The sequence below is a fragment of the Heptranchias perlo genome, unplaced genomic scaffold (assembly GCF_035084215.1).
Source record: "Heptranchias perlo isolate sHepPer1 unplaced genomic scaffold, sHepPer1.hap1 HAP1_SCAFFOLD_220, whole genome shotgun sequence".
NCBI classification, from domain to species: domain Eukaryota; kingdom Metazoa; phylum Chordata; class Chondrichthyes; order Hexanchiformes; family Hexanchidae; genus Heptranchias; species Heptranchias perlo.
This window is the reverse complement of record NW_027139234.1, coordinates 418,980-435,583: the sequence shown is the minus strand read 5'-3', so window position 1 is coordinate 435,583 and position 16,604 is coordinate 418,980. Positions and strand designations below refer to the sequence as shown.

General features: G+C 51.4%; 1 protein-coding gene across 5 annotated transcripts in view; it reads right to left on the bottom strand.

Moving 5' to 3' along the window:
* Positions 1-16,604, bottom strand: part of LOC137310117 (T-cell differentiation antigen CD6-like) — a 106,503-nt gene that overhangs the window by 21,853 nt on the left and 68,046 nt on the right. For 3 of the 5 annotated variants that reach the window (XM_067978084.1, XM_067978086.1, XM_067978085.1), the window contains exons 6-11: positions 15,813-16,112; positions 14,280-14,336; positions 11,672-11,806; positions 9,710-9,820; positions 7,495-7,605; positions 3,273-3,353 (exon numbers count right to left, since the gene is read on the bottom strand). In XM_067978084.1, coding sequence (XP_067834185.1) covers positions 3,273-3,353; positions 7,495-7,605; positions 9,710-9,820; positions 11,672-11,806; positions 14,280-14,336; positions 15,813-16,112 — 795 coding nt within the window. The remainder of the gene's footprint in view (positions 1-3,272; positions 3,354-7,494; positions 7,606-9,709; positions 9,821-11,671; positions 11,807-14,279; positions 14,337-15,812; positions 16,113-16,604) is intronic. The other 2 variants (XM_067978087.1, XM_067978088.1) reach the window with 2 other exon arrangements.

Genomic DNA, 16,604 nt, shown 5'->3' with positions numbered 1-16,604 from the left:
CTGGTCTCCATATCACACTGGGAGCACTGTGCACAGTTCTGGTCTCCATATTATAAGAAGGATATAGAGGCACTGGAGAAGGTGCAAAAAAGATTTACGAGGCTGATCCCAGAACTGAGAGGTTTATAACTATCAGGAAAGACTGAACAGGCTGGGGCTCTTTTCTCTGGAAAAGAGAAGACTGAGGGGTGAGCTGATCGAGGTCTTTAAGATTATGAAAGGGTTCGATAGGGTAGACGTCGAGATGTTTCTACTTGTGGGGGAGACCAGAACTCGGGGGCCATAAATATAAGATCGTCACTAATAAATCCAATCGGGGAATTCAGGAGAAACTTCTTTCCCCAGAGAGCGGTGGGAATGTGGAACTCGCTCCCACAAGGAGTAGTTGAGGTGAATAGTGGAGATGGATTTAAGGGGAAGCTCGATAAACACATGAGGGAGAAAGGGATAGAAGGAGATGGTGAGAGGGTGAGATGGAGTAGGGGAGGGAGGAGCAGGAACACGGGGATAGACCACAGTCGGGCCGAGTGGCCTGTTTCTGAGCTGTAGACTCCATGTGACTCTATGCAGTCAACGAGGGAATGGGTCAGAAAGAGGGGTTGAGGTGAACGCCACATTACGTTGAACCTTACAGCACGGAAACAGGCCATTCGGCCCGACTGGTCTATCCCGGTGTTTGTGCTCCACACGAGCCCCCTCCCTCCCTAATTTTAAGAAGAACAGAAAGATCCACATTAACACAGCCCCCTTCCCGACCTCGGAAAGCACCTCACGGTCAATGAATTTGTCACGCGAGGGGAACGCAGAAGCCGAGTCGTGCACAGCAAGATCCCACGGAGATGGCTGCGGAGATGGATGCCTTCCGAAACGTCAGGTCATGGCACCCAAAGAATCATGATTTGTCGGACCGGGTCGCCTTTGCCTGCCTGTCAATTTTGCAGGTTTGTCGGCCGCTGCCCGCCGAGAGGGGATTTGAACACTCGTCCAGCCTCAGAGTTGGGAGCTGACCCTCCACTGACTGGGTTATCTGGCCCCCGGGGGCCGATGGGGCTCCAGACGGGAAGCAAGCCCACCCAGGATCCCATGGGATTCTCCTGACTCCAGGACCATTGGCACGGATGGGACGCCTCCTCCAGCACAGACCCCAGCCCCCTCCGACTTTGGCAGGGGTTCCTCGTCCATCAATCGTAGGGCCACGGAGGTCTGGCTCGGCTGTCCACAAGATGCTGAGAGGACTTTAGGGTCCTGAGGGAAGGGCTCCATTGCAATGGATTTTTAAATTCTCACCCTCGTGTTCAAATCCCTCCAGGGCCCCTCGCCCTCCCTCCCGATCTCTGGAACCTCCTACGACCCTCCGAGATCTCGGCCCTCCTCCAATCCCGCCCTCTTGTCCATCCCCCCCGCCGATTCCCACCGCTCCACCATTGGCGGCCGTGCCTTCAGCTGCCTGGGGCCCTGAGCTCTGGAATTCCCTCCCTAAACCTCTCCCCCTCTCTCTCTCCCCTCCTCCTTTAAGACGCTCCTTAAAACCTCCCTCTTTGACCGAGCTTTTGGTCGCCTGTCCCTAATATCTCCTTATGTGGCTCGGAGTCAAATTTAGTCTGATAATCGCTCCTGCGATGCTCCTGGGGACATTTTTTTATTCGTTCATGGGATGTGGGCGTCGCTGGCGAGGCCGGCATTTATTGCCCATCCCTAATTGCCCCTTGAGAAGGTGGTGGTGAGCCGCCTTCTTGAACCGCTGCAGTCCGTGTGGTGACGGTTCTCCCACAGTGCTGTTAGGGAGGGAGTTCCAGGATTTTGACCCAGCGACGATGAGGGAACGGCCGATATATTTCCAAGTCGGGATGGTGTGTGACTCGGAGGGGAACGTGCAGGTGGTGTTGTCCCCATGCGCCTGCTGCCCTTGTCCTTCTAGATGGTAGAGGTCGCGGGTTTGGGAGGTGCTGTCGAAGAAGCCTTGGCGAGTTGCTGCAGTGCATCCTGTGGATGGTACACACTGCAGCCACTGTGCGCCGGTGGTGAAGGGAGTGAATGTTTAGGGTGGTGGATGGGGTGCCAATCAAGCGGGCTGCTTTGTCCTGGATGGTGTCGAGCTTCTTGAGTGTTGTTGGAGCTGCACTCATCAAGGCAAGTGGAGAGTATTCCATCACACTCCTGACTTGTGCCTTGTAGATGGTGGAAAGGCTTTGGGGAGTCAGGAGGTGAGTCACTCGCCGCAGAATACCCAGCCTCTGACCTGCTCTCGTAGCCACAGTATTTATATGGCTGGTCCAGTTAAGTTTCTGGTCAATGGTGACCCCCAGGATGTTGATTGTGGGGGACTCGGCGATGGTAATTGAGAGACGGGAAAAGGCCCTTTGGTCCATCCAGCCTGTCCCACACAATTCAGCTCAAGATTTTGCCCCTTTTCCCAGGTAAACAACATGCATTTAGGAGGCGGTTCTTTTCCAGAGACAAGTTGGCCTCTGGAACAGGCTGCCGGCTCGGGTGATGGACGCCGATTGGCTGAATTCCTGCAAGGGGAGAGCTGGACCCCGTTTCTCTCTGGGGCGGAGATCTCCTCGTACAAGAGGGAGGTACCTGGGAACGTTGATCAGGGCCTGGGTAGTCTCCTGGTCTAGTCTTGATCGCCTAAGGCAGGGGTGGGGGGCAGACGTCAGAGAGGACTATCCCAGATTTTCATCACCCCAAAATTGGCCGTGGTATCATCATTTTATGGTACAGGCTGGATGGACCAAATGTGCATCATTTCCTGTCCGTCATTGTTCCCATACAGTTCCTTTCACGTAGTAAAACGTCCCAGGAGCGTAAATCAGACAAAATTTGACACCGAGCCACATACGGAGATATTAGGACAGGTGACCAAAAGCTCGGTCAAAGAGGGAGGTTTTAAGGAGGAGGGAGAGAGAGAGGCGGAGAGGTTCAGGGAGGGAATTCCAGAGCTCAGGGCCCCAGGCAGCTGAAGGCACGGCCGCCAATGGTGGGAGCGATGGGAATCGGGGGGATGGACAACGGAGGGATGCAGAGATCTCGGAGGGTTGTAGGGGCTGGAGGAGGTTACGGAGATAGAAGGGGAGGGGGGCCCTGGAGGGGAATTGAACACGAGGGTGAGAATTTTAAAAATGGAGGCGCTCCCCGTGATCCCAGTGCAACTTTAAAGGATAGGTGCCTCAGCGCCTTTCTGCCTGGCGTTTGTGCAGGTGGGGGCTCAGCACCTCCAGGGGAACGCAGAGGATAATTGAGGGTCTCCACACCGGCCTGAGGCTTACCTTTACTGTCCGTGGATGTCTTCACCTCTGGGAGTGGCATGAAGCCAGGAATCGTCCGGTCTGATTGCTTTGGGACAGAATCTGTGGGGGAGCAAGAGATGGCAAATGGCATGAACGAGAGAAAGGAAGAGGGAAAGAGAGAAAGAAAGAGAGGAAGAGAGAGAGGAAGAGAGGGAGGAAGAGAGAAAGAGAGAGAGAAAGAGAGAGGGCAAAGAGAGAAAAAGAGAGAGGAAAAAGAGAGAAAGAGAGACAGAGAGAGAGAAAGAGAGAGGGCAAAGAGAGAAAAAGAGAGAGGAAAAAGAGAGAAAGAGAGATGGAGAGAGAGAAAGAGAGAGAGACAGAGAGAGAGGGGAAGAAAGAGAGAGAGAGAAAGAGAAAGAAAGAGAGAAACAGAAAGAGAGAGAAAGAGAGAGAGGAAGAGAGAGAGGAAGAGAGAAAGAGAGAGAGAAAGAGAGAGGGCAAAGAGAGAAAAAGAGAGAGGAAAAAGAGAGAAAGAGAGAAAGAGAGATGGAGAGAGAGAAAGAAAGAGAGAGAGACAGAGAGAGAGGGGAAGAAAGAGAGAGAGAGAGAGAGAAAGAGAGAGAGAGAAAGAAAGAGAGAAACAGAAAGAGAGAGAAAGAGAGAAAGGGAGAGAGGAAGAGAGGAAAAGAGAGAGAGAAGGAGAGAGAGGAAGAAAGAGAGAAAGAAAGAGAGAAACAGAGAGAGAAAGAGAGGAAGAAAGAAACAGAGAGAGAGAAAGAAAGAAAGAAAGAGAGAAAGGAAGAGAGAAAGAGAGGAAGAGAGGAAAAACAGAGAAAGAAAGAGAGAAAGAGAGAAATAGAAAGGGAGAAAGAAAAAGAGAAAGAGAGAGAGAAGGAGAGAGAGGAAGAAGGAGAAAAAGAAAGAGAGGAAGAAAGAGAAAGAAAGAGAGAAAGGAACCAAGAAAGAGAGAGAGAGAAAGAGAGAGAGGAAATAAGAGAGAAAGAGAGAGAGAGAGAGAGCAAGAAAGATTTGCATTTATATAGCGCCTTTCATGACCTCAGGACGTCCCAAAGTGCCTTACAGCCAAAGTGGAAGAGGATTCAATGGGTGGGGAGAGTCCATGATAGGGGAGAGTGTCCATGGGCCGTGGGGGGAGATTAAATGGGTGGGGAGAGTCCATGATAGGGGAGAGTGTCCATGGACCATGGGAGGAGATTAAATGGGTGGGGAGAGTCCATGATAGGGGAGAGTGTCCATGGGCTGGGGGAGGAGGAGATTCAATGGGTGGGGAGAGTCCATGATGGGGGAGAGTGTCCATGGGCTGGGGGAGGAGATTAAATGGGTGGGGAGAGTCCATGATAGGGGAGAGTGTCCATGGGCTGTGGGAGGAGGAGATTCAATGGGTGGGGAGAGTCCATGATGGGGGAGAGTGTCCATGGGCTGTGGGAGGAGATTAAATGGGTGGGGAGAGTCCATGATAGGGGAGAGTGTCCATGGGCTGTGGGAGGAGATTAAATGGGTGGGGAGAGTCCATGATAGGGGAGAGTGTCCATGGGCTGTGGGAGGAGATTAAATGGGTGGGGAGAGTCCATGATAGGGGAGAGTGTCCATGGACCATGGGAGGAGATTAAATGGGTGGGGAGAGTCAATGATAGGGGAGAGTGTCCATGGGCTGGGGGAGGAGATTAAATGGGTGGGGAGAGTCCATGATAGGGGAGAGTGTCCATGGGCTGGGGGAGGAGATTAAATGGGTGGGGAGAGTCAATGATAGGGGAGAGTGTACATGGGCTGTGGGAGGAGATTAAATGGGTGTAACAGGGTCGTAACATTGTAACTTTAGGAACAGCAGGAGGCCATTCAGCCCCTCGAGCCTGTTCCGCCATCCAATGAGACCATGTCTGATCTGTATCTTAACCCCATTTACCCCCCCTTGGTTCCCTAACCCTTAATCCCCCTCACCCAACAAAAATCGATCGATCTCAGGTTTGAAATTCCCAATTGACCCCCGGCCCCGACAGCTTTTTGGGGGGAGAGAGTTCCAGATTCCCCACTCCCCCTTTGTGTGAAGAAATGCTTCCTGACATCACCCCTGGACGGGCCCAGCTCTCATTTTAAGATTCTGCCCCCTTGTTCTGGACTCTCTCCCCCGACCCCCCGGACCAGAGGAAATAGTTTCTCTCCATCGACCCTATCGAATCCTTCAATCATCTCAAACCCCTCGATTAGATCGCCCCTCAATCTTCTACACTCGAGGGAACACAAGCCCGGTCTGTGCGACCCGTCCTCGGGATTCAACCCTTTTAGCCCCGGGGATCGTTCTGGGGAATCTGGGCCTCACCCTCCCTCCGAGGGCCGATATATCCTTCCCGAGGGGCGGTGTCCAGGACTGGACGCAGCTCCTCCAGATGGCGTCTGACCAAGGTTGTATATATAACTGAAGCATAACTTCCTCTCTGTATTCCAGCCCCCTTGAGATAAAGGGCAATGTTCAATTCAACTTTTTGATTGCTCTTTGTACCTGTCCACTGGTTTTTAACGATTGGTGCATTTGAGGTTCAGAAAAACAGGATATTTTTTTGAATGGTGAGAAACTATTAAATGTTGGTGTTCAGAGGGATTTGGGTGTCCTGGTACACGAAACACAGAAAGTTAACATGCAGGTACAGCAAGCATTCAAGAAGGCAAATGGTACGTTGGCCTTTATTGCAAGGGGTTGGAGTACAAGAGTAAGGAAGTCTCACTACAATTGTACAGGGATTTGGTGAGACCTCACCTGGAGCACTGTGTACAGTTTTGGTCTCCTTATCTCAGGAAGGATAGACTTGCCTTAGAGGCGGTGCAATGAAGATTCACTAGATTAATTCCTGGGATGAGAGGGTTGTCCTATGAGGAGAGGTTGAGTAGAATGGGCCGATACTCTCTGGAGTTTAGAAGAATGAGAGGTGATCTCATTGAAACAGATAAGGTTCTGAGGGGGCTTTTGACAGGGTAGATGCTGAGAGGCTGTTTCCCCCCTGGCTGGAGAGTCTAGAACCAGGGGGCATAGTCTCAGGATAAGGGGTCGGCCATCCTAGACTGAGATAAGGAGGAATTTCTTCACTCGGAGGGTGGTGAATCTTTGGAATTCTCAAACCCAGAGGGCTGTGGATGCTCAGACGTTGAGAATATTCAAGGCTGAGATGGATGGATTTTTGGACTCGAGGGGAATCAGGGGATCAGGCGGGAAAGTGGAGTTGAGGTCGAAGATCAGCCATGATCTGATTGAATGGCGGAGCAGGCTCGAGGGGCCGAATGGCTGACTCCTGCTCCTATTTCTCATGTTCTTATGTAACTATTGTCAATTGAGTGACACTCCCTTAGGTTCGAATCTCCTCAAATTCTGGAAAATCTTGGTGTAATGTGCTACAGAATTCTCAATGATTGGCTTATAGATCACCTCCATAACATCAACCGTCTCCGCCCCCTGCCTCAGCTCATCTGCTGCTGAAACCCTCATCCGTGCCTTTGTTACCTCCAGACTCCACTATTCCAATGATCTCCTGGCCAGCCTCCCATCTCCGACCCTCCGGAAACTCCAGCTCATCCAAAACTCTGCTCAACTCACACCGAGTCCTGTTCACCCATCACCCCGCTGTGCTCGCTGGACCTACATTGGCTCCCGGTCTGTCTGGCAACGCCTCGGTTTTAAAATTCTCCATCATTGCGTTCAAATCCCTCCATGGCCCCTCCCTCCCTATCTCTCTAACCTCCTCCAACCCTCCCAGATCTCGGCCCTCCTCCAATTCTGACCTCTTGTCCATCCTCCCCGATTCCCATCGCTCCAGCATTGGCGGCCGTGCCTTCAGCTGCCTGGGGCCCTGAGCTCTGGAATTCCCTCCCTAAACCTCTCCGCCTCTCTCTCTCTCCTCCTTTAAGACGCTCCTTAAAACCTCCCTCTTTGACCGAGCTTTTGGTCGCCTGTCCTGACATCTCCTCAAGTGGCTCGGTGTCAAATTTTGTTTGATAATCTCTCCTGTGAAGCACCTCGGGACGATTTACTACGTAAAAGGCGCTATATAAATGCAGGTTATTGTTGTCGAGGAATGTGCCACATTCCCACCCAACGATGACCCTTTACCTGGAGGCTAACCTCTTGCCTATGTGGTCGCTCCATGGTACCAGTTTAAAGCCCAGGATCACATTGACGTTCTTTCTCTGGGTCTGGTCTTTGACAATTGTTGGGACCATAGACACCTACCCAACTCCCAAACCCAATACTTACATTTAAAAGTGGAGAAATTGGGACCATGGTTTGGAGCAAAGCTGTCGTAGTCCTCGTAGTCATCTCCAAAGGAATCTGAGTCTCCGTTAATTTGTCTTGCAGCCAGGGGAACTGCAGCACAAACCAGGGACACAAGTAATTGGTACATGCAAACGGTATAGACAAGAGATTGGTACATGTAAACGGTATAGACAAGAGATTGGTACATGTAAACGGTATAGACAAGAGATTGGTACATGCAAACGGTATAGACAAGAGATTGGTACATGTAAACGGTATAGACAAGAGATTGGTACATGTAAACGGTATAGACAAGAGATTGGTACATGCAAACGGTATAGACAAGAGATTGGTACATGGAAACGGTATAGATAAGAGATTGGTACATGCAAACGGTATAGACAAGAGATTGGTACATGCAAACGGTATAGATAAGAGATTGGTACATGCAAACGGTATAGATAAGAGATTGGTACATGGAAACGGTATAGACAAGAGATTGGTACATGGAAACGGTATAGATAAGAGATTGGTACATGCAAACGGTACAGATAAGAGATTGGTACATGCAAACGGTATAGATAAGAGATTGGTACATGTAAACAGTATAGATAGAGATTGGTACATGGAAACAGTACAGATAAGAGATTGGTACATGGAAACAGTACAGATAAGAGATTGGTACATGCAAACGGTATAGATAGAGATTGGTACATGGAAACAGTATAGATAAGGGATTGGTACATGGAAACAGTACAGATAAGAGATTGGTACATGGAAACGGTATAGATAAGAGATTGGTATATGGAAACAGTACAGATAAGAGATTGGTACATGCAAACGGTATAGACAAGAGATTGGTACATGGAAACAGTACAGATAAGCAATTGATACATGCAAATGGCATAGATAAGAGATTGGTACATGCAAATGGTATAGATAAGGGAATGGTACATGCAACAGTACAGATAAGAGATTTGTTACATGTAAATGGTACAGATAAGAGATTGGTACATGGAAACGGTACAGATAGAGATTGGTACATGGAAACAGTGCAGATAAGAGATTGGTACATGGAAACAGTACAGATAAGAGATTGGTACATGCAAACGGTATAGATAGAGATTGGTACATGGAAACAGTATAGATAAGGGATTGGTACATGGAAACAGTACAGATAAGAGATTGGTACATGGAAACGGTATAGATAAGAGATTGGTATATGGAAACAGTACAGATAAGAGATTGGTACATGCAAACGGTATAGACAAGAGATTGGTACATGGAAACAGTACAGATAAGCAATTGATACATGCAAATGGCATAGATAAGAGATTGGTACATGCAAATGGTATAGATAAGGGAATGGTACATGCAACAGTACAGATAAGAGATTTGTTACATGTAAATGGTACAGATAAGAGATTGGTACATGGAAACGGTACAGATAGAGATTGGTACATGGAAACAGTGCAGATAAGAGATTTGTTACATGTAAACGGTACAGATAAGAGATTGGTACATGGAAACGGTACAGATAAGAGATTGGTACATGGAAACAGTACAGATAAGAGATTGGTACATGCAAATGGCATAGATAAGAGATTGGTACATGTAAACAGTACAGATAAGAGATTGGTACATGTAAACAGTACAGATAAGAGACTGGTACATGGAAACGGTACAGATAAGAGATTGGTACATGGAAACGGTACAGATAAGAGATTGGTACATGGAAACAGTACAGATAAGAGATTAGCACATGCAAACAGTATAGATAACAGATTGATACATGGAAACAGTATAGATAAGAGATTGGTACACACACTGGGTACACAAGAAATTCATAGCACAAGCTGGGTACACAAGAAATTTGCACACAAAAACTGAGCACACAAGAAATTGGCACACACAGACTGGTTTCACAAGAAATTCATGCCCGCAAACTGGGTACACCAGAAATCTGTGCACCCAAACTGGGTACACAAGTGATTGGTACACGCAAACTGTGTACACATGAAGTTCATACACACAAACTGGGTAGACAAGAGATTGGTAAAAGACACAACCGATACAAAAGAGATGGGGGAGTCTCTTCAGGATAAGTGGGAAGGGAATGTTAGTGTTAATCCCGTCTGTTGTAAATGGGGGACAGTCAGTCAGAGCCCCATTTCCAGGGTGCTTCGACAAATGAGTTAGTACACTCCACACGTACCGTTGTGTGCCGGGGGCTTGACGTTATTGACTGCGGGCGCGATGGAAATCAGCCTGTATTCGTTGGCGGAGATGCTGGAGTCGTTACGGTCGGGGTGAGCAATTCGCATCACTGGAAGCAAAGAATCAGCCGCGATTAAACAAGGCATCTTGGACCATTAACCTGCCCCCAAACCCCATCCCGCACTCTGTTATCATTCGCAAACATCGAGAGCGGCCTCGTCACGGGCATCTTCTGGGCACTGGTTGGCATCTTGCCCTTGGGCTGTCCTCGGCATGGGAGGAGGGGCAGGGCGTTGGGGTCAAACGTTGACCTTTCGCCCTCTGGGATCTGGGGTCAAATCCTGCCAGAGGGGGACAAAGGATCTCCTCTCTCTCTCTCTCTCTCTCTCTCTCCGACGGGGGGACTGGGTGGGGGCGGAGGGTCAGACACTGACCTTTCACCCCCTGGGACCTGGGGTCAAAACGCCCAAACATAGTTCCAACCGGGAAAAGAGGGGGCAATTCCGCGATCGAAAGCACGGACAAATCTGAACGATCCCACGGCACTGCGGGAAGATCAGGGAGTTAAGAACACGAGAAATAGGAGCAGGAGCAGGCCATTCGGCCCCTCGAGCCTGCTGCGCCGTTCAATCAGATCAAGGCTGATCTTCGACCTCAACTCCACTTTCCCGCCCGATCCCTTGATTCCCCTCGAGTCCAAAGATCTCAGCCTTGAATATTCTCAACGTCTGAGCATCCACAGCCCTCTGGGGGAGAGAATTCCAAAGATTCACAACCCTCCGAGTGAAGAAATTCCTCCTCATCTCAGTCTAGGATGGCCGACCCCTTATCCTGAGACTATGCCCCCTGGTTCTAGACTCTCCAGTCAGGGGGGAAACAGCCTCTCAGCATCTACCCTGTCAAGCCCCCTCAGAATCTTAGATGTTTCAATGAGATCACCTCTCATTCTTCTGAACTCCAGAGAGTCTCGGCCCATTCTACTCTATCTCTCCTCATAGGACAACCCTCTCATCCCAGGAATCAATCGAGTGAACCTTCGTTGCACCGCCTCGAAGGCAAGTCTATCCTTCCTTAGATAAGGAGACCAAAACTGTACACAGTGCTCCAGGTGAGGTCTCTCCAAAGCCCTGTACAATTGTAGTGAGACTTCCTTACTCTTGTACTCCAACCCCCCTTGCAATAAAGACCAACGTACCATTTGCCTTCCTAATTGCTCGCTGTACCTGCATGTTAACTTTCTGTGTTTCTTGTACCAGGACATCCAAATCCCTCTGAACACCAACATTTAATCGTTTCTCACCATTTAAAAAAGATTCTGTTTTTCTATTCTTCCTACAAAGTGAATAACCTCACATTTCCCCACATTATACTCCATCTGCCACCTTCTCGCCCACTCACTGAACCTGTCTCCAGTCTAACAGACGATAACACAGACGAACGACACATTATACTGGGGGATAGACAGACTGATACACATCCAGCCCCTGTTCATGGACACAGGCTGTGTTATCGTCCCAACCACAACCTGCATTTATATAGCGCCTTTAATGTCGTAAAACGTCCCAGGGGCAATTCACAGGAGTGTAAATCAGACAAAATCAGACACCGAGCCACATCAGGAGATATTAGGACAGGTGACCAAAAGCTCGGTCAAAGAGGGAGGTTTTAAGGAGCGTCTTAAAGGAGGAGAGAGAGGCGGAGAGGTTTAGGGAGGGAATTCCAGAGCTCGGGGCCCCAGGCAGCTGAAGGCACGGGGGCCGATGGTGGAGCGGTGGGAATCGGGAGGGGGATGGACAAGAGGGCGGAATCGGAGGAGGGCCGAGATCTCGGAGGGTTGGAGGAGGTTCCAGAGATAGGATTGAAAACAAGGATGGAGGATTCTAAAATTGGGGTGGAGCAGAAGGCCGGATTTGAATTCTGCTTTATAAAATCAGGGGAGGATGCTCAGACTGTTACACACCCATCTTCTGCTTGATCTTGTAGTAGTTAATCAGGAACGAGATGGTCAGAATTACCAGAAGGGCAACCAACAGGCCAATGATAAGCAACAAGATGATGTTGCTGGGGAGATGGGCCCCGATCTCCACCACAGGAACTGAAAGGAAATTAGGAGACAGGAGGTTATTTTGTGGACAAGAGAGAGTCGAACCATCTCCCCTTGACATTCAACGGCATTACCATCGCCGAATCCCCCACCATCAACATCCTGGGGGTCACCATTGACCAGAAACTTAACTGGACCAGCCATATAAATACTATGGCTCCAAGAGCAGGTCAGAGGCTGGGTATTCTGCGGCGAGTGACTCACCTCCTGACTCCCCAAAGCCTTTCCACCATCTACAAGGCACAAGTCAGGAGTGTGATGGAATACTCTCCACTTGCCTGGATGAGTGCAGCTCCAACAACACTCAAGAAGCTTCACACCATCCAGAACAAAGTTGATTGGCACCCCATCCACCACCCTAAACATTCACTCCCTTCACCACCGGCGCACCGTGGCTGCAGTGTGGACCATCCACAGGATGCACTGCAGCAACTCGCCAAGGCTTCTTCGACAGCACCTCCCAAACCCGCGACCTCTACCACCTAGAAGGACAAGGGCAGCAGGCACATGGGGACAACACCACCTGCACGTTCCCCTCCAAGTCACACACCATCCCGACTTGGAAATATATCGGCCGTTCCTTCATCGTCACTGGGTCAAAATCCTGGAACTCCCTTCCTAACAGCACTGTGGGAGAACCTTCACCACACGGACTGCAGCGGTTCAAGAAGGCGGCTCACCACCATCTTCTCAAGGGGCAATTAGGGATGGGCAATAAATGCCGGCCTCGCCCAGCGACGCCCACATCCCATGAACGAATGAAAAAAAAGGACAGGTCGACCCGAGCTAGCTTTCCTCTTTCCATCCTCTCCTCTCCTGGAGGGCCTTCTCCGTTTCTGTCCCATGCTATCCCATTGCTGGTTGACCCAGAGGCCGCTGTACATGCGTGAGGCCGGGCAGTTTTGTGGGTGGGATATTCGACTGCAAAGGCATCGCGGCCGTTTCTGCCCTCAGCCAACATCCATACATAAACACACACACACACACACACATGCACTTACCGGCAGGGGTCACTGGACAGTGATCGGGAGCAGGAACCCTGGCTGATTTCCCCCCTCACTCTCTAACCCAGGGGGTCACTGGACAGTGATCGGGAGCAGGAACCCTGGCTGATTTCCCCCTCACTCTCTAACCCAGGGGTCACTGGTCAGTGATCGGGAGCAGGAACCCTGGCTGATTTCCCCCCTCACTCTCTAACCCAGGGGTCACTGGTCAGTGATCAGGAGCAGGAACCCTGGCTGATTTCCCCCTCACTCTCTAACCCAGGGGTCACTGGTCAGTGATCGGGAGCAGGAACCCTGGCTGATTTCCCCCTCACTCTAACCCAGGGGTCACTGGACAGTGATCAGGAGCAGGAACCCTGGCTGATTTCCCCCTCACTCTCTAACCCAGGGGGTCACTGGACAGTGATCAGGAGCAGGAACCCTGGCTGATTTCCCCCTCTCTAACCCAGGGGTCACTGGACAGTGATCGGGAGCAGGAACCCTGGCTGATTTCCCCCTCTCTAACCCAGGGGTCACTGGACAGTGATCGGGAGCAGGAACCCTGGCTGATTTCCCCCTCTCTCTAACCCAGGGGGTCACTGGACAGTGATCGGGAGCAGGAACCCTGGCTGATTTCCCCCCTCACTCTCTAACCCAGGGGGTCACTGGACAGTGATCGGGAGCAGGAACCCTGGCTGATTTCCCCCTCTCTCTAACCCAGGGGTCACTGGACAGTGATCGGGAGCAGGAACCCTGGCTGATTTCCCCCCTCACTCTCTAACCCAGGGGTCACTGGACAGTGATCAGGAGCAGGAACCCTGGCTGATTTCCCCTCTCTCTAACCCAGGGGTCACTGGTCAGTGATCAGGAGCAGGAACCCTGGCTGATTTCCCCCTCACTCTCCAACCCAGGGGTCACTGGTCAGTGATCGGGAGCAGGAACCCTGGCTGATTTCCCCCTCACTCTCTAACCCAGGGGTCACTGGTCAGTGATCGGGAGCAGGAACCCTGGCTGATTTCCCCCCTCACTCTCTAACCCAGGGGTCACTGGTCAGTGATCGGGAGCAGGAACCCTGGCTGATTTCCCCCCTCACTCTCTAACCCAGGGGTCACTGGACAGTGATCGGGAGCAGGAACCCTGGCTGATTTCCCCCCTCACTCTCTAACCCAGGGGTCACTGGACAGTGATCGGGAGCAGGAACCCTGGCTGATTTCCCCTCTCTCTAACCCAGGGGTCACTGGACAGTGATCAGGAGCAGGAACCCTGGCTGATTTCCCCTCTCTCTAACCCAGGGGTCACTGGGCAGTGATCGGGAGCAGGAACCCTGGCTGATTTCCCCCTCTCTCTCTCCAACCCCGAGATACGAACGCCAGTTATAATTTGCGCGTTCAACACACTGAAACGAGCTACCTATCACAGTGCCTTTACTAATTTTCTCATGACTACAAACCAAATTCAATCAGAGCCATCAAACATTGTACCTGTTGTAATCCAGTCAGTCGTGATATTGGATGAGGCGATTGTCATTGGCAGTGAAGCTGGAATGAAAGCAATTAACAGTCAGTGTACAGATATAACCCTGAGAGACTGAGAGACGCCAGTCAGTGCACAGATATCTCCCCGAGGGACTGAGAGACACCAGTCAGTGTACAGATATCTCCCCGAGGGACTGAGAGAAACCAGTCAGTGTACAGATATCTCCCTGAGAGAGAGGGGACTGAGAGACACCAGTCAGTGTACAGATATCTCCCTGAGAGAGAGGGACTGAGAGACACCAGTCAGTGTACAGATATCTCCCTGAGAGAGAGGGGACTGAGAGACAGCAGTCAGTGTACAGATATCTCCCTGAGAGAGAGAGGGGACTGAGAGACACCAGTCAGTGTACAGATATCTCCCTGAGAGAGAGGGGACTGAGAGACACCAGTCAGTGTACAGATATCTCCCTGAGAGAGAGGGGACTGAGAGACACCAGTCAGTGTACAGATATCTCCCTGAGAGAGAGGGGACTGAGAGACACCAGTCAGTGTACAGATATCTCCCTGAGAGAGAGGGGACTGAGAGACACCAGTCAGTGTACAGATATCTCCCTGAGAGAGAGGGACTGAGAGACACCAGTCAGTGTACAGATATCTCCCTGAGAGAGAGGGGACTGAGAGACACCAGTCAGTGTACAGATATCACCCTGAGAGAGAGGGGACTGAGAGACACCAGTCAGTGTACAGATATCTCCCTGAGAGAGAGGGGACTGAGAGACACCAGTCAGTGTACAGATATCTCCCTGAGAGAGAGGGGACTGAGAGTCACCAGTCAGTGTACAGATATCTCCCTGAGAGAGGGAGAGGGGACTGAGAGACACCAGTCAGTGTACAGATATCTCCCTGAGAGAGAGGGGACTGAGAGACACCAGTCAGTGTACAGATATCTCCCTGAGAGAGAGGGGACTGAGAGACACCAGTCAGTGTAAAGATATCTCCCTGAGAGAGAGAGGACTGAGAGACACCAGTCAGTGTACAGATATCTCCCTGAGAGAGAGGGACTGAGAGACACCAGTCAGTGTACAGATATCTCCCTGAGAGAGAGGGGACTGTGAGACACCAGTCAGTGTACAGGTATCTCCCTGAGAGAGAGGGGACTGAGAGACACCAGTCAGTGTACAGATATCTCCCTGAGAGAGAGGGGACTGAGAGACCCCAGTCAGTGTACAGATATCTCCCTGAGAGAGAGGGGACTGAGAGACCCCAGTCAGTGTACAGATATCTCCCTGAGAGAGAGGGGACTGAGAGACACCAGTCAGTGTACAGATATCTCCCTGAGAGAGAGGGGACTGAGAGACACCAGTCAGTGTACAGATATCTCCCTGAGGGACGCACTATTGGTTCGAATCCATTGGTTAATTCTTGACTGCTCTGTTAACGTTATTTATGTGGGGACACAACTGACAATAAATTAGCTTCCCGGTGAATCTGGAACTTTCTGCACGGCGGCCGATTGTTGCCCTGGGCGCCCCCAGTTACCGTTACAGACGACTCCAGCCGCTCGCCCTTGGTCGCAGGCCCGCCTCGGGAGGCTGCGGAGGCAGGCGGGGATCTCAGGGTCGCCCTCGCGGCACATGTCCCCCCAGGTGTGCTCCCCGTCGATCTGGAAGCTCCCGTCGAGCCGGGAGGCGTCCCCGCAGCCGAGGTGGCGGCAGATCCCGTGGGCCAGGCTCAGGTCCCACACGGTGTCGCACAGCGACCCCCAGCTGCCCCGGTGACCGACGCTCACCCTCCCCGAGCAGGGGTCCCCCCGTCCGGTCAGCCGAATCTGCCTGTGCTCTGCGGAGAGAGAGAGAGAGAGAGAGGATTCCCGCGTTCAGACGCCCCTATGTAAACACGTCACGCTGCAGTTACACCCGCTCACCAGCGGGGGCGGGGGGGGGGAAATTTGGAGGGCTGCGGAGGGAAAGGGTGGGACGGATTGGAGGGCCCCCCTCAAAGAGCTGGCAGAGGCACGACGGGCTGAATGGCCTCCTTCTGTGCGATGAGGCTTGGTCGAAGCCCCTCAGGAGCTGAGGCGAGCCGTATCGGAGAATCCTGCAGCGTAGGAGGAGGCCGCTCTGCCCGTCGGGCCTGTGCCGGCTCGGTGAAAGAGCTCTCCAATTAGCAACATAGGGCCCATCCCCCATAGCAACATAGGGCCCACCCCCCATAGCAACATAGGGCCCATCCCCCATAGCAACATAGAGCCCATCCCCCATAGCAACATGGAGCCCACCCCCCATAGCAACATGGAGCCCACCCCCCATAGCAACATAGAGCCCATCCACC